Source organism: Schistocerca cancellata, chromosome 5, assembly GCF_023864275.1.
Source record: "Schistocerca cancellata isolate TAMUIC-IGC-003103 chromosome 5, iqSchCanc2.1, whole genome shotgun sequence".
Taxonomy (NCBI): Eukaryota; Metazoa; Arthropoda; class Insecta; order Orthoptera; family Acrididae; genus Schistocerca; species Schistocerca cancellata.
In genome coordinates this window covers 701,659,283-701,683,892 of record NC_064630.1, presented here as the reverse complement: position 1 = coordinate 701,683,892, position 24,610 = coordinate 701,659,283, and the positions used below count along the sequence as shown (strand labels likewise).

The following is a 24,610-nucleotide window of genomic DNA, read 5'->3' as shown; positions in this document are numbered from 1 at the left end:
AGGGACAGATACATCATTTAGCAAGGAAATGACAATCGTATTTTGACTTGGAGAAGCATGCATGCAGAATATTGAAGTTGTTTTGCTGAGTGTGAGCCGCAACAGAATTTTTCTGTGGATGTTAACATCTGTATTTACACCATTGGTTACTTTTTGCTGAGACCTCTTAGCCCATGATGTAGAATAATAGAAATTGCTATCTTCTTAGAATGTCAACTTGATAGTGAGATGCAAAGTGGCAACATATAAGCTCGTGGTCCATCAATGAATTTTTGTGGTTACCAAGCATTAATGGTTTTGGAAAAAAAATGTATGGTAGCTCGATCAAAACTTTATTGATCAAAGCTTGATGGCTGTAAAATATTGTCTGCAAATTCATGAGCACTTAATGGTCTAGTTGTGTATTACTGAGATAACTATTGATCATTGAGATAATTGATCTGTCAATTATTTTAGGACACAACATAACTTAAAACTTCTATAAATGAAATGTTGCATCATACTTTATGAACAAATTTGCACACATATTGCTAATACCGCACATACCTGTATTAGGCAAGAACGATGATTAAGTTTTAATAATAATAATGTTGGAATGAATGTCCAGAAATAACTAATCATTCTTTTGTGTACTATTTTTGTTTTACAGTTTGATCTGATGCTGTCGCACGATGGTAGTGGCCGAGGAGCTGCACTAGTAGCAGCTGTAGCAACTAGGGAGCGGTGAATTTAATGCTGGAGACCTTTAGGTGCAGTTGTATATATTAGACAATTTTGGGTTCCTATAGCATGTTGAAGCTGCAGAAGTACTGTCTGATGTTGAAATGTACGAGCTTCACCACGAGCTGGATGATCCGCAACATCTGTCAAGACTGACATTAAGCCCCTGGTGGTGCAGTGCAGCATTATATATTTATGTATATGTATATGTGTGTGTGCTGTGAATATGATGAGATTATGTGAAAATTTTAATTTATATGATCAATTGGTCAAAGTTATACTTGAAGGCCAGTTGCTTTTGAAATTTTTTTATAGGTTCCATAGGAACAGATCACAATGAATTCTCTGGTTTTGTGAGTTTTTAATGTTTTGTAGAGAGAGAGAGAGAGAGAGAGAGAGTGAGTGTGTGAGTGTGTGTGTGTGTGTGTGTGTGTGTGTGTGTGTGTGTGTGTGTCGTAATACTTGTGTACTTAGTTCTGCACGTGTTAGACATGTAAAAGGCTGAAATTCAGTCATTTTTATAAACATATAAGGGAAGAATTAAATACTTCCTGTGTAAATTGCTTTTAAACAAGTTTATTATGTAAATAATTAAATTAGATTTCATAGCTAAATAAAACACACGCAAATAAAGCTGTGTGCAAACATAAGATTGTTAACTTCATTTTGTGTATAACATTCTACTTATAACAAGTCATCTCCTCATTAACAGAGTACAGTGTATACAAGCTCCTTAACAAACATTTAAAGAAACAACCGTGCAGCATTCAATTTCTGAAAAAAATTGTTTCGATCCACAATTTCTTCTGTTCCTTGCAAATTATTGGTTTCTACTGGGGTATCAGCCTTTACAACTGTTGCCCTTGAAGCTAATTCCCTGGCAGCAGCCCTTAATCTGGACAGAAAATCTGGTAAACCTGCAACACCAAGTATATGGAGAATAATAGTGTTATAACAGAAACTGTAAATCAATACCTTTTTTGAGTATTACTCACCAGTCATGGCTACCCATGCTGACAGTGCAGATGGAATGGAAACACCTGGGTTGTCAAAATATGTCAACACAAATTCAATTCCAGGCTGGAAAGAAATAAATTCCATGTAATGCTTTGCACATATTTTCATAGGTTACAATAAATTAACACCGTAGTATGATTGTTAGCTATTCTTTCTTTCATAACAAGTGAGACCATTGAAAGCCTTCTTCAATTTGGTATGGATGTAAGAGGATCGAAATAATAAGGTTTGATGACCCTGGCAATAATATCATTTCCAGAGTGAAAAAATTGTGTAACATTAACTTACTTCCTCTTGCGGGGTGTCGCCATGTATTTTAAAATTCCCAATGAATGCAAACTGTTTGTACTACATAAATTATCTAATACACTCAGTTACAACTACTGACCTTAGCAACAGAAATAACACTGCTCTGTGACTACTAATGCACATTAATTCCTACTGCATTCAAGGCCTTTTTCAGGTTTAGTATATAGTCACATTGAAAGGATAATTCAGTGATGCAGGCCCTATTCCCAATAGGATACTCCATCTGACGAAATGGTAATCCTCACACAGATTGATCTGGTTAGAATAACTTAAATCAAATTAAGTGGTCACCAGCTGTCTTGAATTTGAACATTAAAATAAAATTGTTGGCTGTATTGGAAAGAAAATTTAGTAAATTTGATGCAGTTTCTTAACCATGAATGACAAGTAATATTGTTATATTTAAAAAGAAAGATGATGAGACTTACCAAACAAAAGCGCTGGCAGGTCGATAGACACACAAACAAACACAAACATACACACAAAATCTAGCTTTCGCAACCAACGGTTGCCTCGTCAGGAAAGAGGGAAGGAGAAGGAAAGACAAAAGGATATGGGTTTTAAGGGAGAGGGTAAGGAGTCATTCCAATCCCGGGAGCGGAAAGACTTACCTTAGGGGGAAAAAAGGACAGGTATACACTCGCACACACACACACATATCCATCCATACATACAAGACACAAGCAGACATTTGTAAAGGCAAAGAGTTTGAGCAGAGATGTCGGTCGGGACGGAAGTATAGAGGCAAAGATGATGTTGAAAAACAGGTGAGGTATGAGCGGCGGCAGATTGAAATTAGGAATTAGCGGAGATTGAGGCCTGGCGGATAGCGAGAAGAGAGGATATGCTGAAGGGCAAGTTCCCATCTCCGGAGTTCTGACAGGTTGGTGTTAGTGGGAAGTATCCAGATAACCCGGACGGTGTAACACTGTGCCAAGATGTGCTGGCCGTGCACCAAGGCATGTTTAGCCACAGGGTGATCCTGTTATGACACGAACTCGGTTGATTGGATTGTCGTAAATAATACAGATTCACAACTGAGAGAACCAGTTTATGGAATTAGAGCAAGGATAATAAGGGATTTAATACTCTAAGCTTGCTGCATACATGAAGTGAACAAGAAAAAGTGCAAGTAAAGATAATCTGGAATACTATTACCATACACTGAGCTTATAATTCCTTTAAAGCACCCTGATTATATTTGCAATCCCTATGAATGAAGGGAGCTGAATAGGTCAGATCATAATGCATTCTCATAGTGCATGGAACTTATTTTTTCCATATTTCTGAATCAAGAATAAAAACTCTTGTACTTGGGCAGATAGAATGTCTAATACTCTACTCCCTATCAAAAAGACAGTTAAATGACTGGATGGCATATTTACTGTAAAACCATTGCACACAACAGGTAGTCAAAAAGCAACAGGCATATGCCCAATGATTACTAGTTTTTGTTGTATTGGCTTAGGAGTACAGACTTGTTTTTCCAGTAAATTTCCTTCACCACTTATGATTATCAGCCATGTAGTTATGGCCCTCACCCAAGGTTGAATGATGTAATAAAAAAAGGCAAAGACTGAGTACCACTCTCTGCTCTCCCAGAATAATATCTACCCTCAATGTTATTTATATCTAAAAACAAAGATGATGTGACTTACCAAACGAAAGTGCTGGCAGATCGATACACACAAAATTCAAGCTTTCGCAACAAACGGTTGCTTCATCAGGAAAGAGGGAAGGAGAGGGTAAGGAGTCATTCCAATCCCGGGAGCGGAAAGACTTGCCTTAGGGGGAAAAAAAGGACAGGTATACACTTGCACACACTAACAGACACAAGCACACATTTGTAGTGTGATAATCATCACTCTTCTATGCAGCATAAAAGTAAACAGAACATCTAACTGGTGCTGTATTTCTCTACATGGTCCAAAATTTTAAACACTGTAGGGTAGGGAACAAGGGTATAAATGAATTATCTGTGAACAACACTGTCAAAGAGCTCCCGTTTTGATTTGTAAAATTGTACTAACAGAATTATTTCACTGTTATAGAGAGGAAGTAAGTGACATTAAGTTGTGGATTAAAATGTAAGCAAAGTCATAACACCCTTTTAATGTGGATCCCTGCACATTTCCACCCAGTGAAGACAGTAAGACTTAGACTCTAGCACATAGTCTTTGGAAGCACAGTTCTTACTTCAGGTGAGTGTGTCACAGTAAGATGACAAACATCAAGCACTACACAAGGAAAGAAGTTATAGTATTTGACGCTGATCATGAAGAAAGACATGTAATTTGGTTATAATTTAATTAAAATAACTTCATGACTGACGTTTCAGTGAGTTGTGTAACAGATCAGGTAAGTCTAATATCAAGGGCTGCATACGTTTCAAAACAAGGCACCACTTTTCCTTCAGTGCTACCTACACTTGTTTCCTTCTTCCCATGGCAGTTCTGTCAGTATGAGCACAAGAATGCTGGCTATGCAGTTGCTTTCCTCTCACCAACCCTCTTACTGAAGTGTGCAGGATCTTGCTAAAGTTGTGAGGTAACACTGAAAGGGTGAAAATGTCTGATTGTTGAGATCAGATGGCCTCTTTCAAAGCTGTCTTTTGAGAGACTGTAGATGACAAGAGGAAATGCAACAGAGAAAATTTACAAACGTGTTCCCCAAGAGGAAGAGTGATGTGTGGAAAATGTTAGTCACTATAGTCCATGCTTCAGACATAAAATACATGTGTGTTCAAACAAAATGGTTGAATACTTGTCTATTCCACTTCCATCATGAGAAAACACTCAGCAACATCACCATTGTGTCCCTATGACCATAAAGTGCACTATCCTCATATTATTTTGGTCATGGCAACTTATGTTTATGGACTAAGAGTGGGTTGTACAGCTTACCACTTGCTTCCAGAACTTTTTGAAGATGGCTATAAATTTATTTTAAAAACCGAATACTGTTTAGAGACTACACTGGACTCGTTAACACAACTATTTGCAGCTATGTTCCTAGAGCGAGCGTATTTAAATTGAATAGACAGACCTCATTTCTCATCTCTAGTTGGCATCGGTATAGCTGTTTGTGGGCTCCACATGCTTGCTGTGTTGCCCATTCTGCACAAGCAGCAGTGACTTTCTAGACCATAGGCTCAAAGTGGTGGGCAGGGACTAGGCAAAGCACCTTCCTCTAAAGTTCACGAACAAGTGGTAATCAGAAGCTGCATGACTGAAATGCTCCCAACCGAATTGTTGAATAAGGTTTTGAGTGATACTAGCAGAACGGGGATGTACATTGTCATGAAACAACACAATGCCATGATTGAGCAGTCCATGCCCAAGTTTTCTCACTGTTTCACCACAACCATACTGACAGTTTCACCTGTGGGAAGGAACACAAGAAAGAGAATGCCCTGTCTGTCCCACAACACAGTTCACATGATTTTTCTGTGTGTGCTGACAATGCTGTTTCTAATTCTTGTTTTTGGGAGGGTCTGGAGTGCCTTAACTCCATCGACTGTTGTATTGATTCTGGAGGGACATGACGAACTCAAGTTTCATCACTAGTCACAATCCTGTTTAAGAATCATCTCCCTCATCACTGTAAAGTTGCTTCGTTTTGTGGACATCCATAAGCATTTTCGGAACACAATTTGTCACAAATTGCTTAAAATTTTACAATCTGATGTAAAACAGTTTTTGAAATTCATGAAAACTCATCTCAAGGAATTATTGTGAATTGTCTGTTTTCAAGAATTTTCCCGTTAAATTTCTCAGCCAAACCATCATTGACAACATAAGGCTGCCCACTTTCTCAATCATTACATTTTCACCATAAATCTCTATAAGTTGAGGACGAATGTCAGCTAGCTTAATGTTCTATACATTCAAAAACCATATTACAGAATGCCTTTCACAGTTGGCAGGCTCAGAGATTATGTTAAACATTCTGAAAGATCACTAACAAATGAAAATGCAACACAATCAGTAACAGCAACACTGGAAAGACAATGAACCAGAGAGATGAGTAGGAACGTGCAGAACTGCGATGCCACCATTGTGGTGTCAGTAGAAGAAAACTGTACTTTCAAGACACTACCCAGAACAAATAAAAGAAATAGGCTAAGTGTGTGGAAAATGTAGACTATGCACGAGACAGGGTTATTTGTGTATGGCTGAAAGGAGTAAAAAACATAGATTATCCAGGTGTATGTGCCAACTTCAGAACATGATGACCAACACGCAGAGGAAACATACATCATCACAGAGAAAATAATGGAGGCTGCAAAAATATTAATGGCTGACTTGAATGCAATTGTGGTAAAGGAGGTACCGTACTGACTTCTGCAGGGAAAGACCACTGTTAGTGACCAGTTACAAACTGAAGTGAAAAAGGATTTTGGAAATTGTAATCTTAACTGTAGGTTACATGCATTGCATTCAAGAGTCACAGGGGGAGGAACGGGTGGCGGCGGCAGCAGCAGCAGCTGCAAATTGAAATGTAGACTTCATTTTAATCAGTGTCTACCATTTGTTCAAATATTCACCTGCAAGGTGTGAAGATTATGTGTTGGAAACTTCAGTTAAAATTTTGTGCAGTGATGGTTAGACAATGGTCCAGCAGTAGCAAAGAGCCATAGAAATTTGGGATGAAGTGAATAAGTATGAGTATGTGTCCAATGTTGAGAAGGGACAGGTAACTAAACAAGGTTTCAAATATGTTCATCCTGATAAATGTGACAGCTTGATCCTGCAGTATAGACATTTTCTATAATCTGCTCCATACAGCATTTTTATCTCTTATCCCAGAATTCTAAATTCAATTTTTTAAAATATATGTTTAAGGAAGCATATACGAAAACATTGGATGTTGTGAAAATGCTATTGATATCACATGGGCACGCCTACATTGAAAGAGGATTCTCAGTAAATAAAACCTAAGGGAGTCTTCTTATATTTCTTTGATTATTCTCAAAGATCACATCAGCTCTTGTGGTGGTGTAGTAAAAGTGGAAATGTCAACAGAGCTTTTGTCTTCAGCAAGTCATGTTAGGCAGATATAAGTGCTATATCTTGACACTTGACAATAAAAAATGCCAAGTAAGTCTCTGGAAGAAAAAAATAGTAGTTTAGAAACTGATGTTGGAAAGTTAACAAAATCTGCTGATGAGTTGTCACAGAGCAGAGAAAACTAAGGCCATTGCACTTGTCAGTCAAACAATTTCTGAAGGACAGCTAAGGAAACAATGGAGAAAGTAAGTGAAACTGAAAAATGAATTGAAGGGGAAAAAAGATTCTAAAGAATCATTTTTTGCTGAAAGTGTTGTATAATTACGTGATTATTCCACATAGTTTGCATCCAAACTGAATGTACTTTTTCATACTATTATCTAAAAATCAATAATGCTGCATAGGGGATGCTTGTGCTAAAAACTTCCAGTTCACTGAAGAAATGTTTTAATAGTGAGGTAATGTATTCTTAAGTTAAAAATAATTATTTGAAACCTACTGTTTAAGAAACTGCAGCTGTTCAAGGTTTTTTATGTACACTCTCTATACATGTAAGCTGTGACTTCTAAAGAACTCCTTAACTTAAAAGAAAGTGTTCACAAACCACAAAAAAGTGCTGGCTGTCAATATCTTCACTGTTGTGCAAATATTTTGAGTGCGATACAGAAACGAAATGTAATAACTAGAGACTGGATTATATGCATTTGCTTATTTGGCTCCTTTTTCACAGGTTATTGCGTATTTTAACTAAAAACTAGTGACAATGCGTATTTTCACTCTATATTTACAGTATTTTAAAAATTTAGATGGGTGGTCTCTAGCTCGTTCTAGTTTTGATGTCTCACAGATTGACCACGACCTAGAACTGCATTCAGTCGCTAACCAGGAGGCCACTGCCTAGCGAAATCATTACAGAAACAGGCAGACAGAGTCAGAGTCAATGTTTCCTGCGCCCGAGACCTGGTTAATCCCCTCCGCTGTCATACGGTATCAATTAAACTAAACTACGCAAGCTTTTAGTCGCACGTTCATTGTTTCAGTTCACACATCTGAATGTGTTTACAATGTGTAGTGTGACGAGCACCATGCCGCTCAAATAGACTAATTTGTCAAGACAAGTCTTCATATCACAAGAATGCAGAAGGAAGGACCACGACACCAACTTCTGACAACAGCATGTTGCAGTAGCAAGGATTTGTCCAAAGGTTATCAAAAAAGTTGGTTTAACATGGATCTATGTGAAGCATTCATTACAAGGAATATTTCTCCTCACATACTTACAATCCCATACTCAAAATCTTCCTGCGCAAATAATGTTTAAATCAAAATATACCAGATGAATCAACATTGTGAGACAATTTACATAAATGTTCCGGAAGAAATACGCAATTAACTCAAGGACAGCATTATCTGGATTTCACTTAATGAAACTACAGACATTTGGGGCCATTATGATGCAAATTTAATTGTTGGTGCTTTAAAAGAAGAGCCTTCTTCTTCCTATTTAGCGGCTTGCAAAGAATTTGAAAAAGTAAATCATTCTACGATCGCCAGATTTGTGAATCAGGGTATTAGAATAATATTTCCAGAATCTTCTGCAGATGAAAGGGTGTTTGTGTTTATTTCAGATATTGCTTCCTATACAATCAAAGCAGGAAACGCCCTCCGAGTATTTTATCCCAATTTGATTCAAGTGACATGCTTTGCTCATGAAGTATGTTCCATGTTTGTGAATGTAAATAAAGTGATTTCATCCACAAAGAAGGTGTTTCTAAATGCTCCAGCTCACATCAATACATACAAAGAACAATTACCAAATTAACCTCTGGAACCATTAACTCACTGGGGCACATGGGTTGAAGCTCTGTTGCTTTACAAGGCCATTAGAGGGGTAGTAAATGACTTCGATAGTGCAGAAGCTTTGGCAGTTTGACAGTGCAAGGAAGCTTTTAATGATTCCAGTATTAAAAAAGTTGAAACTCGAGGTTTGGCACTGAATGAATCTATTCTTGTGAACTCCTCGTTGCCAGAGGTATTCCCAAGAAAACTTTAAAATGTTTCTTTAACAATAAACCGGGCTTTGAAACCTCGTGCCAACATAGCACCCAAATTCAAATACTGCCCAGTTACCTTGGTTGATGTAGAATTGCCCTTATCTGCTTATATAAATGTTTTGAGTGAGCCAAATCACAATATTACTACAGAACATTTGGAACAGTACTTGGTCATTTATGTTTACAATAGTAGAAAAAATGTAAAATAAATTCTAAATGATGCTTTGCTCCAACAGTATTAATTAAAAGCTAACGCTGTTCAAAAAAGTTAATGATTGTATGTTGTTTTTTTAAATAAAACATTACAGAGTTTTTGAGCATGCCCCTCTGAGTGCGATATATCTCGAAGTTGGTCTTGTGCATATTGACTGTTTCGCTGTGACTCACTTGCATCGCATCCACTTGTTACCGATAACAATAGCAAAGAAGGAACAATTCTTGAAACACGGTATGCATCCCCATTTTGCAAATTTTTAGAAAATAATCCCAGAAAGGCCCCCTTCCTTACCTCTACCAGGAAGTATTCAGAAAATGGTATCAGCATTCTAAATGTACCTATTTTTCACATGGCCTGAACTCTTCCTCGTAATTAATATGCACAGGTTTGACTTTGAGATATAATGCATGCAGTAACTACCATGTTTTTTTTATTATTTGATCTTGTACATTTCGATACTTTGATGCATTTTTCACACATATTTTAAGGTTTTTATGATGCATATAATGCGATCTCTAGTAATAACTATGTAACAAGTTGCTGTGGGTCCCTTATACCAAAATACTTAGAAGGTATCCCTGAACAATGTCTGAAAGTTTGTCATCGGAGTTACCCTTCATCAGACACTATTATTTAAACAGCACTGCTCAAATCTTTGAGAAATGTTCACAGCTCAAGCACACACCTGAAACCATTGAGCAGCAAATGTAGAATCACTACACAGTGTTGCAGTTCCGCTTGTATATTCAGCTGCTGAATATTATGCTCTTGCATGAGAAAACAATACACTTACAAAGAAGATAAATGTACATTTCTTGAAGTTTTCCCGGTTGATCAAACCGTGCATCTGGGATATTCTTAAGTCTTGTTCTGATACTTTTGCTGACAACCTTTCAGCTATTCTAAAGATAGGTCACTTGCAACATTTATATGCACTATACTCCATGGTACTGTGTAAAGCTTCTCAAAAATCTTGCTAGTAACTGACCTTGAGAACAGATGCATGCCTTAGAGAGGCCATGAGGACCATTACTGACATTGTCAGATGTACATATCTCAGATGGAAGGGTTCCATGGTGCAAATTCTTAAGAAGACAAAAATCCCTAAGATCTCAGCTTTAAATATTGTTTCCCATAATCCACTAGCTGTATGCCTGACATAATACACAACACCTTGTGTCAGTCTTCTGGTCGGAGGTGTCACAGAGAAGTGAAAGACTGCTGGAATGAACATCCCTCCCAGAATGTCCGTCTAATTCAAAAGCTAACAAAAAGGTTTGTTCTTCCCCACAGTGAATGGCCAAAACTAAACTTGCACCTGAATGAGACAAGGGAGATGGAGGCCACATCTTGAAGTGAAAGGACTATGTGTGACTCTGGTGTGAAGGACAGACAATAAGACATTGAAAGCATGGTGTGGGTAGTTCTGCACAAAGGTGGACTGAAAGACTTGCACAAGATGATAACACCATGTTTTGTGATCAAGTGTCAAATTTAAACATTAATCTCCAAATAGAATAAAACAGATGCCGTGTAACAATAGTAATAGCCTATGATCTAAGAACAAAAAAACACACACAACTTTATAACTTAAGAGCATATATATTGACTTGTTTATTGTCATTCCTTTTTCTAAATTTTATACTTAATATAAAATTAAAGCACATGCTTCGGATGTATCACAGTAGATGGACAGAAAATTCAGCTATTAAAAATAGATTACAGAACAGAGGAAAAACGTTCTAACACTAACGATACACTTTAATCTGCATTGTACTGGAGGGGGACAGTGAAGGTGACAGAGTGATACAAAATATCTTCCACATTAGCATCTGTCTCTTAAATTATGTCAACAGATATATAATGCAAAGCAGGAAAAAAACGTACCTCATTGAAATGCGTGAATGGCTTTATGACCATGTAAGACCAATATTCCTTCACCCGATGATTTTCTGGTTTTTCTGGACAGCCAGGATGTTCTACGCATTTATTCACTATAATGATAACATTTTTCTCTACGCAGACCATATATCGCCGATTAAAAACATAGTCCCTATTAGAAAACAGCTTCTGAAATAAGGAACAAATTTCTCTATTGGTACCTTATGCTGGTGTTATCAGTATTCACATCACATTTTTCCTTTAGGAAAAAAAAAAGATTTATGATCTATTGTACAGTCAAATATTATATGCACAACAATCATACACGTTACATTATTTTTAAAATAATTAAAATGAAATTCTTGTGGAAAGAACATGCTTTTTATATTACCAAGAACTGTGATAGAGTTGTGATTAATGAACAAGATGGAGAGAGACTACGTGAAGATATGTTTGTAATGTAAATTTTACTTTCAAAAAATTTATATCCAATTATCCATTTTAAGGACTGGACAAATTGCAGAATAAAACTTTTGCAGTGAGCCATTTTGAGCAGCAACTGCTAAAAATGTAATACTTTTTATTCTGTTAAGCAAGGTTCCATTGAAATTGCCATTTTCTTACATTACTGTATTCAATTTAAAAATATAAAAAATATGACTTATCCATAAAAGTGTATAATGTAATTCATTAGGATATACCCAGATTATCCTACTTCTTTGCTTAAAATTTTTTTGGAGTAACTGAATAAAAATATTTTTCAAAAAATAATATTAATTTGATCTTATTTCCATATAGTAAACACTACACTTGATTTAAAGAAAGTTCACTAATGTCCATACAATCTATACAAATTTCTGACTAAAATAACATAAGAAAAATGGAATTTCTATTAATGCCAGAGATAATAATTGGATGGTACATTATAAGGTATATTACAATCTGCCCAAAGAATGCAGTTTTGTATTACCTAACACTTGTGTTTAGGAGGAGAATACATTTTGCCAAACCAAGGAAATGCCTGAGAAGGATTTATACATGAACAACATGTACATTTGTTGAGGCCCATTTTCGTTAAAATGCTATTCAACCTCTCACCTCAGCTATTGTGACTTTTTTTTTAAATATATATTTTATATGGGCTGGGCAAAGTAGCGGCATGTTCAGATATAAATTGCTTAGCTGAGCAATTTGTTTCAGTGACAATAGGTTGAAGTGATACTGCAGTGAAAAATTAATTGAAATATTCCACTGCAGAAGATCCTAAAGGCAGCACATGTTTGGTCCAGTCAGTATGTGAAATGGATGTGGTAGTGGCTGTAGAGTTTGAGGTGCAATCAGTTCAGTTTGCTGTGCATCTTCCATTTTGTCTTTATTTTCATTCAGTATACCAGCAAGAACATCACTGTGACTCTCTTAACCATTTTCGTTAGTGCACTACTACTACTTTCCGATAACTTATGAATTTTATTGTCAGTAAGTCCTCTACTTGGGCCACACATGGGATAAATTTAAAAAAAATCACAAAAACAGATGAAATAAACAAACATTAATTAAAAGAAAAGCAGCACAGTAACAACATTAAATAACAATACTGCACAAAAACAACATGGGACAAAATAACAGACTGCAAACAAGTGTATTACAAAGCATGGCATCAATAAATGAACAACACAGTAGCAGAGTTATCAGCCATCAATGTTGCACTGAAACAGCCATCAAAAGTTGATAGCTATCAGCAAACTCATGAATCAAAATTTTGAGCAACAATAATGAGCTCACTATCACCATCTGGAAGTGAATGTTATAAGCTAAACAGAGTGGCGATGAATCGGCTTTATGACAATTCTGGCATCAGTAGGGGGTGACAATAGATCATTATGATAAGAGTCACATGATTAAAAATGGTAGACCAGATCACTGAAAAGAGAGAGGTAACTCGATGAAATACAATATTACGTTCTAAAAATCGTAAACTGGGTGACTAATATTAAAATCGCTTGTTCCTGTCACACTAGAGTATTTATACTGAAATTATGCCTTCAACACAGATAAGTACTACAAGCCATTGCCTTCCTGAAGGTGTCTGCCTGAAATAAAGCATTTTAGGAGGGGACACATAAGTAAAATTAGTTTACCTGTATCGTAACTTGACAGATACAATGCAACAAAGACTTACAGGATAGTGGAGAAAGTTGAGTGTGTGCCATTTCAAGAAGTGATTGCTTTACTTGGCTTGCTGTGTTTCAGGCTGTAACCTTAAAAAACATGAATTCTATTCACAGTAATGCAGTTTTTGTATTATATTAAAAAGAAACTAAGCTTTTGTCTTCTTCAGATAATTTGAAGCATCTCTTCCAACGGGTTGTGAGAAAAACAATTTACACTACAAGGGGTGATCAAAAAGTTCCCGTTCGAAAGCCGTACAGTCCAGAATTAGTATGCCAGTCAGGCCAAATCATTCCACCAACAAACCAGACTGAAGATACACATTTTGTAAAACACTGTGTCCTGCTGTGTGAATAAGTCTATAACTGTCTACTGTACATCCTCCTCTGATACGAATTGTTGACTTTTCAAAGCTTTTTTTAAGGGATCGAAGGCACGAAAATCGTATGGGGAGAGATCACGACTATAGGATGGTTGCTTGAGTGTCTCCCACTTGAGTTGGCATAACTTCCGCATTACAACATTTCTGATATGGGAATGTGTGTTATCATCATGCAGCAGCAACTCTTGTTGCTGCATTCCACAGAGGTGGTTTTTAACAGACATGCTGCCCCCATATGTTGGTCCTGTTTGGACTCATTTGCTGAAAATTTTGCTGCAGTTCACATTTATATTTTACTGCACACTCGCCGGAAGGACAGGATGCCACATTAATCCCTTGCCTACATGTTGGCATTTATATACCCATATCAAGGTCCTGCTATGCTGCACATATGCTGCAGCAACATCCTCAAACAGAAAGTGACGATGACTGAAGTGGAAAGGATATAGAATGCAGACTGCAATCACAAGAAATGTGTTTCCTGAAAATTTGTTAATATTGAACACAAATTTAATTATCAAAGGTCTTTTCTCAAGGTGTTTGCCTGGAGCACAGCGTTATATGGAAGTGAAAAGTGGATGATATGCAGTTCCGACAAGATGGGAAATAGCAGCTTTTGAAATGTGGTGTTACAGAAGAATGCTGAGGGATAGATGGGTAGATTGGGTAATTAATGAGGACATGCTGAATCAAAATGAGGAAAAAAGGAACTTCTGGCACAACTTGACTAAAGAAAAGTATAAGTTGATTGGACACGTTAGGCTTCAAGTGATTGTCAGTTTTGTAACAGAGGGAAACAGAGGAAGGGTGAGGGGAGAGAATTGTAGGGGAGCAAGCAGGTTCTAAGGGATGCAGACAGCTGTAGATATTCAGCAATAAAGACACTTGCAAAGGATAGGGTAGCGTGGAGAGCTGCAGCAAACCAGTCTTTGGACACAACAACAACAACAATTTTAGTAGGATTTTGGAACACATACTGTGTTCCAACATTAAGAAATACAAAGACAAAAACACTCTACTGACATACAACCAGCATTTTGCACACAAAGAGTAATGAGGGTTATCGACAGGGGAATTCCAGTTGATTCCATACTTCACGATTTCCAGAAGGCACCGTTCTTCACAAGGGGTTTCTACTCAAATTGCGTGCATACATAGTTTCATCTCAGCTAGCAACTGGATTTATAATTTACTGTCAGAAAGGTCACAGTTTGTAGTAAATGATTGGAAGTCTTTTAATGAAACTGAAGTTAGATCTGGGGTTTCCCAAGGAAGAGCCATTCTGCTGTTCTTAAATGATTTAGTTGACAATCTGAGCAGCCATCTTAGGATGTTTATAGCAGATGCTGTCATTTACTGCCTACTAATCAAAATAAATCACCATATGACTCGAGTAAGATATCTGCATGGTGGGAGAAAAGCCAATTAACTCTGAAGAATATAAGGTTTCTTGCCACATCTGGGTATTAAAAAAAGTTCTGTTACATTTCAGTTGCACAATAAATCACACAAACTTATAGGTTGTCATTCATAATTGTAATACCAAGGTATTTAGTGGAATAAATTTATAATGGAACATCATACAGAAAAAGTTATGGGGCAGATGAAGCAAAGATTGCATTTTGTTGGAAGATGCAACAAATCTACTAAAGAGACTGCCTAAACTGTGCTTGTCCATCCTCTTCTGGAGCACTCCTGTGTTGTATGGGGTCCTTTCTTGATAGGGACTGGCAAAGACAACTGAAAAAGTTGAAAGAAAGGCAACTCTTATTGTGTTACTATGAAATAGGGGAAGGTGTACCATGATTATGATATGGGAGTTGGGGTGGCAGTCACTGAAACGAAAGCTCTTTTAGTTGTGACAGGATCTTTATGTGATGTTACAAACAGCAACTATCTTCTCCAAATGCTAAAACATTTCTGTTCACTCTCAATTACATAGGGGGGAATGAACGGTGTGATAAAATAAGAAAAATCATGCACCAAAGGTTTAGTTGTAAATTTTTTCCACAAGCTATTTGAGAATGGGAAGTCAGAGAAATAGTCTGAAAGCAGTGCTACGAAATCTCTGCCACACACTTAGGTGTGAATTGTGGAGTAATGATGTAAGTGTAGAATTAACTAAAATAAGATTGAACAGCCCAGCCCCACTGTAACCTCCACTCCCCTCCTCCTAATCTTCCTAAAAGGTAGAGAACGGGAAAAAATACAGATGTGAGCCACATGGAAAGAAAATTAAGTGAAAAAGTGGACAGGACGTAGTCAAGACAACAAGGGAGCCAAAATGCTATTCACAGTGATATGTAGAAAAAGGTGGCTCCCGTCTTGGTGAAAGATTGCTCAATTTACAGGCTTGGCAAAGAAATTTGTTTACTCAGAAATATATTGTTTATGTGCATATTGAAATGTGAAGACATTGTTATGAGACTTGCTGTGTATTTTTAATATTTTTATTATTTATTTTTAGTATTTAAGCAGTAACCTCTGTCTGCACATTACCCTGTCATCATGACAGGGTAATGTGCAGGCAGAGGTTACTGCTTAAACATTATGCATGAGCTAATAGGAGTGAAAATTTAAGTGCATTGTACAGTAACAGAGGTGGGAGGGGGTGGTGAAAAATAGACGGGAAAGACAATGAAAGATGTAGAAAACTAAAACAAGTGAAGCAAAGAGTAGTTACAGTGAAGAAATGCTGAGACGGAAGAAATTAACATAAATTAAGGCCAGGTGGGTGGCGAGAACCAACGACATGTTGTTGTGGTAGTTTCCACCTGCAGTATTCTGAGAGACTGGGGTCTGGGGGAAGAATCCAGGTGGCGTGTGTGGTGAAGCAGGTGCTGAGGTGATGAATGCCATGCTGTAGAGCATGCTCTGCAACAGGATATTGCGCGTTGCCAGTATATACCCTCTGCCTATGCCCATTCATACTAACTGATAATTTGATGGTAGTCAAAATAGGTATAGGCAAAGGGTGTGTACTGGCTGTGCCACAGTTGCTTAGTGGCTAACACACCTGCGTAGTCAGCAGGAGACCTGAATTTGATTCCCAGCCTTGGTACAAATTTTCACTTGCCGCTTCAGTCTATATACATAATATCCTACCTGTATGAGATCAGTAAAGCCTCTGAAATTGTGTCATTTCATTTGTAGTAGTACCTGTAAACATAGCTGTAACCCTGGAAGACAGGAGAGGAAGAAGATGTAGAAGAAAGAGCAACACTTGCTCACTAGGAATGTTGAAATAAACATCCTTGTTCATGTTCTTGGTAATCTGAATGAGCGAGCTTGAGTCATGGTTCGAAAAACATCCCCTAAACAACAGAAACCACCTCCAGCCTGAACTAAATCCTTCATATGTGGTGAAGTAAACATGTCATTAGGGCACTGTTACACTCAACATTTTGCTTCATTTAAAAAAAAAAAAAAGAGGCAAAACCACAACTTGTCAGACCTCACTACATGCCACCAGTCAGATACTGTACAGTTCCTGTGTTGCCTGGTCCACTGAAATCTTGCAGGTTTATGTAACACTTTGAGAAGTGGTCATATGCATGATGACTAACTTCAAATATCCACTTCAAGTAATCCCTTGGAAACTGTTTGAGATGGAGCTGCATCCACTGACAGCAGCAACTGCTGTCGGTTTGAAACTGATTGTCATTGACTAAGCATGAAATTTATCTCCAATTCCTCTTGGTTATGAACTTCTTATGGTCACAACCACTGTTTTTACACTATGTTATGAGACTGTGAGAGGTATACTATCCTTGTAGACTTGTTGAACATTCAGTGTTGATACACCACTATGTTACGAGACTGTGAGAGGTACATCATCCTTGTTGGACACTCAGCGTTGATATACCAACAAATAAGGCAACTTCATTCACGGTGTGGTTATAGGCATGTCCAAACACAATAGCTCCCTTCTGTAATTCTTTTGTTGCTCCATTACGAACCATCTACTGATTCCATACAACCAACTGGCACATGCAACGATTTATTTAGCAGTTGAAGGTCATATAATCACCTGGCAGGTGTGCTCTTTGAAGGGCATGACTGATATTTTGTCCAATGAGCTTATATACAGGGAGCTAGAGCTTATATACAGGGAGCTATGAAAAAATAGTAGTAAAGACAACGAGTCGGTGCTCTGTTGCTGTGGATTAAGTGGGAATTACAGACTGAACATGGACACACTATGCCCATAACTGTATTTGAGTTGCTGAAACAGTGATCTGTTGTTTAGAGCATTATATTGTGCCAGTAAAGTTTGCAGACATTTCCAAATGACACTGGTAAGAAAAAGTCATAGGATAAACTGAATTTTAGATATGGTATATTTTCAGCGTATGATGGCATTCCGACTGAATAAAAATGCAGTAACTGGAGTGTATCACGTGAGATACAGGGCTATCTCCAGGCATCGTTGTGTGAGGAGCCATGCTTACAATGACTTTGTGAAGACAGTAGAACATCATTCAGATCTTTCTGGCACTATTTCTACATCAGGGACATGTGTGGTTCCTACAGGACAATGCCCATGCACTCACCTGGGCAATATAATCACCAGACTTGTTTGCCACTATGAATGTCTGGGACATGTCAGGAGTAGTGGCTAGTGTTTCAGTGTTTCTATATAGTGTTCATACTTTTTTCTGTGATTTTTAGGTACTGGAAGCAATGCATGTTATGTAGAGAAAGTGGAAAATGCAGAATTATTTGATGGTGACAAATCTAAGCCTTACGTTGTCATAAACACAGAATGGGGAGCATTTGGAGATAATGGAAGGCTTGATATTGTGCGTACAGAGTATGACCGAGAGATCGACCAGTACTCCATAAATAAAGGAAAGCAGTTGTAAGTAAATTAAAAATAATTTTTACACAAAATTGTAAAATGGGGGGGGGGGGGGGGGGGTGGGAGCAAAGGAACTACTAAACTCTGTAAGCAACACAAATATATTTGCATTCTGGATAGAAAGACCTCTCCTTGCTTCTGGATTTGCCCATAGTTGCCCATAGTTGCACAAGACTGCACCGGTGTTTCGAGGAAGTCCTTGTATTTACTGTACTGGTATTCTTCTTTTATTTAAGGATTAGGCTGCAACAACGCCTAAATGGTGCTCATATCTTTCTCAGTCTACTTGTCTTCGATTTCCTTCAGAGCATAATTTTACTGCTGCAGGCGAGCTTTGCAGATATCCACACCATCTTCTCCTTAATTTAACTGTTTTATGAACCATGTTTAGTTTTGTTGAATAACATGGATATTTGATTCTTTCTACAATACTTTAAGTCCAAAGTGTGCAAACTGAATCTTAACAATGGTACTAAGAACAGGTGCCAATTACCATTTTATGTCGATGTGTGCTTGGACACATCTCCAGAGAGCTGGGAAATTAATTAATTTTTATAAGTCCTAAGTTTAACACAGTGATGGTGGAACAAGTTTTAGTTTATACCCCTTATATTTCCAGATTTCTTGATTAATTCTGTGGTTTATATTTGATGCAATATTCTCTTTTGTCATAAAATTGTATATTGCTTATACACATTAAGATTACTCTAAATTTCTTGCTTTTGGTACTGGTAGTTTACACAGCTGTACTGGTGTGGTGGTGAATTCTGTTTAATGACACTCAGAAATAATTTGCAATAAAGTTGCCTTCAGTCTGAAGTTGATTTCAACATCACAGTCCTTCAGTTGATATGGTCCAGTTTCAGATGGTATGCCCTCACCTTCCTCCAGTCTATGCCCTGACCTAGCCAGTACAAGAAGTGACCTCAAGAAGTTTAAGTTATTAATGACATGTAGCTTGCAAATTTGAAAGTAGATGTTCTTGAAATTGTTCTCAACATTGTTTGATTTTCTGTTGAAAGCCATGCATCATAAATGGTGTTTTATGAAACTGCTTACTATTGCAGTATATGCTCATTAACATAATTACATAAAATTGTGCATGTAAACTGTTTTATGACTGAAAGATCTGTCTATATTACAGGTTTGAGAAAATGATCTCTGGAATGTACATGGGAGAGCTTGTAAGGCTGGCACTTGTAAAATTTACAAAGAGTAATCTCTTATTTGGAGGCAGAGGCTCCAACCTGCTCTTCAAGAGGGGAAATTTCTTCACAAAATATGTATCTGAAATAGAAAGGTATGTTGATGCTGTGTGTCTTTCACAAAGCTAACACTACACTGTAGGCGCCATATATGAAATATTAGTTGACAAGATTTGTCAAAAGAGTGATATTTAATGTTAGATGCATGGTTAAGGTAAGTTTGATTTTAAGTAAAATTATTTGTTCTTTAACTTGATGAAATTTTTCTTTTTTAGTGACAAGAGGGGAAGTTACACAAATTGCCGGCAAGTGCTGGAAGAACTTGGCCTTAACCATGCAACAGACCAAGACTGCAGTAATGTGAGGTTTATTTGCGAGTGTGTTTCACGGAGGGCAGCACATTTGGTATCTGCTGGTGTTGCAACACTCCTAAACAGAATGGACGAGGAAAATGTTACAGTGGGCATTGACGGCTCAGTCTATCGTTTCCACCCTCGTTTCCATGATCTTATGGTGGAAAAAATTTCTGAGCTTGTCAAACCAGGCATTAAGGTAAGAATTTTCTCTCTTTTGTCTTAGCTTGCTGTTGATGAATTATATAAACTTTTGAAGTTTCACAAATTGAGCATCATACCTGGAAAGAATAATTGGGTACAAATTTAGTGTTGAGTACATTACAATTTCATAATGCTGGCTCATTATGGCATTTAAGTCCATCTATTATTGCAAATTGCCCCTACCATTACAGACAAAGGGTGATGTCTCCTTAGCAGTTGTTGGAGAACAGTGTTCACATCACAATCACGGCATCATGACATAAGTTTAGTACGATTTTCTCAAATCATTTGAGTGTGTACCAGTATTATTCCTTCTACAAAGCCACATGAAATTTCCTCGTTAAGTCTTGAACTTGTGCCCCATCACTAAAGACCTGCTGAAAGCTCGCTCAACCTACACTCCTTCTTTCCTTGAACCAGCCAAGCCTTGCTCCACATTCAGTGAATGATTAGCAGGCAAAAAAGGAAAAGTAGTACACCTGAAAAGATGTCTGTTTTAATCTGATGACGGCATATACCAGCGGAGGGATAGTAGATGTGCTGAGAATGGTTTCAACATCTGCCAACAGATAACATCAATAGGGATGCTCACAGCCAGAAAGCTCAGTGCACTGCAAATGTGTGAAGCAACCATGCCATGGAGATGCAGTTGTTCTGAGCTTGAAAGGGGTCAAATTGTGCCCTTACAAGTGGTGTGATGGTCCTTTCAGAGAAGTCACAAACGATTCGGACATGCTGCATTTGTTGTACGAAATGATGCTGTTATCAATGGTCACGTGAACATTCTCACACTCGTAGATGAGGTTCTGGACATATTTTAACAAACAAGGCAATGAAGCACCATTTACAGTTTTGAGGCTCTAATAAGTATAAATTTCAGAGGACTGACTGTTGAAAAAATATATGTTGCCTTTCTTTGATGAAGTGACCAGCACAAGCTATACCTTTTGGAATTTCTGCAGATAATTATCTTAACTGGTAAATTTCAGAATAATTTTGAGGTAATCGAAATGCGCACATGAGATTTTCTATTGTACGAGCAAATGAAGGGCTGTTGGCAAAAAGTAATTGGCTATAGAGAATGTAGAAGCTTCTTATCACTCAGGCAGAGCTCCATATTCAGATTGTGTATCCATTTCTTTGATATTTGACACCTCTACTTTGCTGGAAAAATTGCATGTGAAAGCACTTAAAACTTGCTTTGTTTCTATATTTTGCCTTTTGGTAGTAAGAAGTTGAGTACAAGCCATATACAGTTCAGCCTGTTCCCATCCATGCTATTGCAGTTAGTTCAAAAGTTGTTTGCTTGACTTCACACTCATCAAAAATTAAGAAACTGTTGTGTGTCAAGTAGCTAACATTACAGCAATCTTTTAAGGGACAGATACATCATTTAGCAAGGAAATGACAATCGTATTTTGACTTGGAGAAGCATGCATGCAGAATATTGAAGTTGTTTTGCTGAGTGTGAGCCGCAACAGAATTTTTCTGTGGATGTTAACATCTGTATTTACACCATTGGTTACTTTTTGCTGAGACCTCTTAGCCCATGATGTAGAATAATAGAAATTGCTATCTTCTTAGAATGTCAACTTGATAGTGAGATGCAAAGTGGCAACATATAAGCTCGTGGTCCATCAATGAATTTTTGTGGTTACCAAGCATTAATGGTTTTGGAAAAAAAATGTATGGTAGCTCGATCAAAACTTTATTGATCAAAGCTTGATGGCTGTAAAATATTGTCTGCAAATTCATGAGCACTTAATGGTCTAGTTGTGTATTACTGAGATAACTATTGATCATTGAGATAATTGATCTGTCAATTATTTTAGGACACAACATAACTTAAAACTTCTATAAATGAAATGTTGCATCATACTTTATGAACAAATTTGCACACATATTGCTAATACCGCACATACCTGTATTAGGCAAGAACGATGATTAAGTTTTAATAATAATAATGTTGGAATGAATGTCCAGAAATAACTAATCATTCTTTTGTGTACTATTTTTGTTTTACAGTTTGATCTGATGCTGTCGCACGATGGTAGTGGCCGAGGAGCTGCACTAGTAGCAGCTGTAGCAACTAGGGAGCGGTGAATTTAATGCTGGAGACCTTTAGGTGCAGTTGTATATATTAGACAATTTTGGGTTCCTATAGCATGTTGAAGCTGCAGAAGTACTGTCTGATGTTGAAATGTACGAGCTTCACCACGAGCTGGATGATCCGCAACATCTGTCAAGACTGACATTAAGCCCCTGGTGGTGCAGTGCAGCATTATATATTTATGTATATGTATATGTGTGTGTGCTGTGAATATGATGAGATTATGTGAAAATTTTAATTTATATGATCAATTGGTCAAAGTTATACTTGAAGGCCAGTTGCTTTTGAAATTTTTTTATAGGTTCCATAGGAACAGATCACAATGAATTCTCTGGTTTTGTGAGTTTTTAATGTTTTGTAGAGAGAGAGAGAGAGAGAGAGAGAGTGAGTGTGTGAGTGTGTGTGTGTGTGTGTGTGTGTGTGTGTGTGTGTGTGTGTCGTAATACTTGTGTACTTAGTTCTGCACGTGTTAGACATGTAAAAGGCTGAAATTCAGTCATTTTTATAAACATATAAGGGAAGAATTAAATACTTCCTGTGTAAATTGCTTTTAAACAAGTTTATTATGTAAATAATTAAATTAGATTTCATAGCTAAATAAAACACACGCAAATAAAGCTGTGTGCAAACATAAGATTGTTAACTTCATTTTGTGTATAACATTCTACTTATAACAAGTCATCTCCTCATTAACAGAGTACAGTGTATACAAGCTCCTTAACAAACATTTAAAGAAACAACCGTGCAGCATTCAATTTCTGAAAAAAATTGTTTCGATCCACAATTTCTTCTGTTCCTTGCAAATTATTGGTTTCTACTGGGGTATCAGCCTTTACAACTGTTGCCCTTGAAGCTAATTCCCTGGCAGCAGCCCTTAATCTGGACAGAAAATCTGGTAAACCTGCAACACCAAGTATATGGAGAATAATAGTGTTATAACAGAAACTGTAAATCAATACCTTTTTTGAGTATTACTCACCAGTCATGGCTACCCATGCTGACAGTGCAGATGGAATGGAAACACCTGGGTTGTCAAAATATGTCAACACAAATTCAATTCCAGGCTGGAAAGAAATAAATTCCATGTAATGCTTTGCACATATTTTCATAGGTTACAATAAATTAACACCGTAGTATGATTGTTAGCTATTCTTTCTTTCATAACAAGTGAGACCATTGAAAGCCTTCTTCAATTTGGTATGGATGTAAGAGGATCGAAATAATAAGGTTTGATGACCCTGGCAATAATATCATTTCCAGAGTGAAAAAATTGTGTAACATTAACTTACTTCCTCTTGCGGGGTGTCGCCATGTATTTTAAAATTCCCAATGAATGCAAACTGTTTGTACTACATAAATTATCTAATACACTCAGTTACAACTACTGACCTTAGCAACAGAAATAACACTGCTCTGTGACTACTAATGCACATTAATTCCTACTGCATTCAAGGCCTTTTTCAGGTTTAGTATATAGTCACATTGAAAGGATAATTCAGTGATGCAGGCCCTATTCCCAATAGGATACTCCATCTGACGAAATGGTAATCCTCACACAGATTGATCTGGTTAGAATAACTTAAATCAAATTAAGTGGTCACCAGCTGTCTTGAATTTGAACATTAAAATAAAATTGTTGGCTGTATTGGAAAGAAAATTTAGTAAATTTGATGCAGTTTCTTAACCATGAATGACAAGTAATATTGTTATATTTAAAAAGAAAGATGATGAGACTTACCAAACAAAAGCGCTGGCAGGTCGATAGACACACAAACAAACACAAACATACACACAAAATCTAGCTTTCGCAACCAACGGTTGCCTCGTCAGGAAAGAGGGAAGGAGAAGGAAAGACAAAAGGATATGGGTTTTAAGGGAGAGGGTAAGGAGTCATTCCAATCCCGGGAGCGGAAAGACTTACCTTAGGGGGAAAAAAGGACAGGTATACACTCGCACACACACACACATATCCATCCATACATACAAGACACAAGCAGACATTTGTAAAGGCAAAGAGTTTGAGCAGAGATGTCGGTCGGGACGGAAGTATAGAGGCAAAGATGATGTTGAAAAACAGGTGAGGTATGAGCGGCGGCAGATTGAAATTAGGAATTAGCGG

General features: G+C 37.3%; 2 protein-coding genes across 14 annotated transcripts in view; one reads left to right on the top strand and one right to left on the bottom strand.

Annotated features, from left to right (window-relative positions):
• LOC126187976 (hexokinase type 2) overlaps positions 1 to 23,125 on the top strand; it is a 424,860-nt gene extending 401,735 nt beyond the window's left edge. For 6 of the 10 annotated variants that reach the window (XM_049929372.1, XM_049929373.1, XM_049929365.1 and 3 more), the window contains exons 6-9: positions 18,430 to 18,619; positions 19,764 to 19,919; positions 20,100 to 20,376; positions 22,407 to 23,125. In XM_049929372.1, the coding sequence (XP_049785329.1) occupies positions 18,430 to 18,619; positions 19,764 to 19,919; positions 20,100 to 20,376; positions 22,407 to 22,484 (701 nt within the window). In that variant the 3' untranslated portion in view covers positions 22,485 to 23,125. Of the gene's footprint in view, positions 1 to 649; positions 1,371 to 18,429; positions 18,620 to 19,763; positions 19,920 to 20,099; positions 20,377 to 22,406 lie in introns of those variants that run through there. The other 4 variants (XM_049929363.1, XM_049929369.1, XM_049929367.1 and 1 more) reach the window with 3 other exon arrangements.
• LOC126187977 (stAR-related lipid transfer protein 7, mitochondrial) overlaps positions 1,094 to 24,610 on the bottom strand; it is a 132,690-nt gene continuing 109,173 nt past the window's right edge. Inside the window, exons 5-7 of one of the 4 annotated variants that reach the window (XM_049929375.1) lie at positions 11,214 to 11,396; positions 1,716 to 1,800; positions 1,094 to 1,637 (exon numbers count right to left, since the gene is read on the bottom strand). In XM_049929375.1, the coding sequence (XP_049785332.1) occupies positions 1,465 to 1,637; positions 1,716 to 1,800; positions 11,214 to 11,396 (441 nt within the window). In that variant the 3' untranslated portion in view covers positions 1,094 to 1,464. Of the gene's footprint in view, positions 1,638 to 1,715; positions 1,801 to 11,213; positions 11,397 to 22,850; positions 23,393 to 23,470; positions 23,556 to 24,610 lie in introns of those variants that run through there. The other 3 variants (XM_049929377.1, XM_049929376.1, XM_049929374.1) reach the window with 3 other exon arrangements.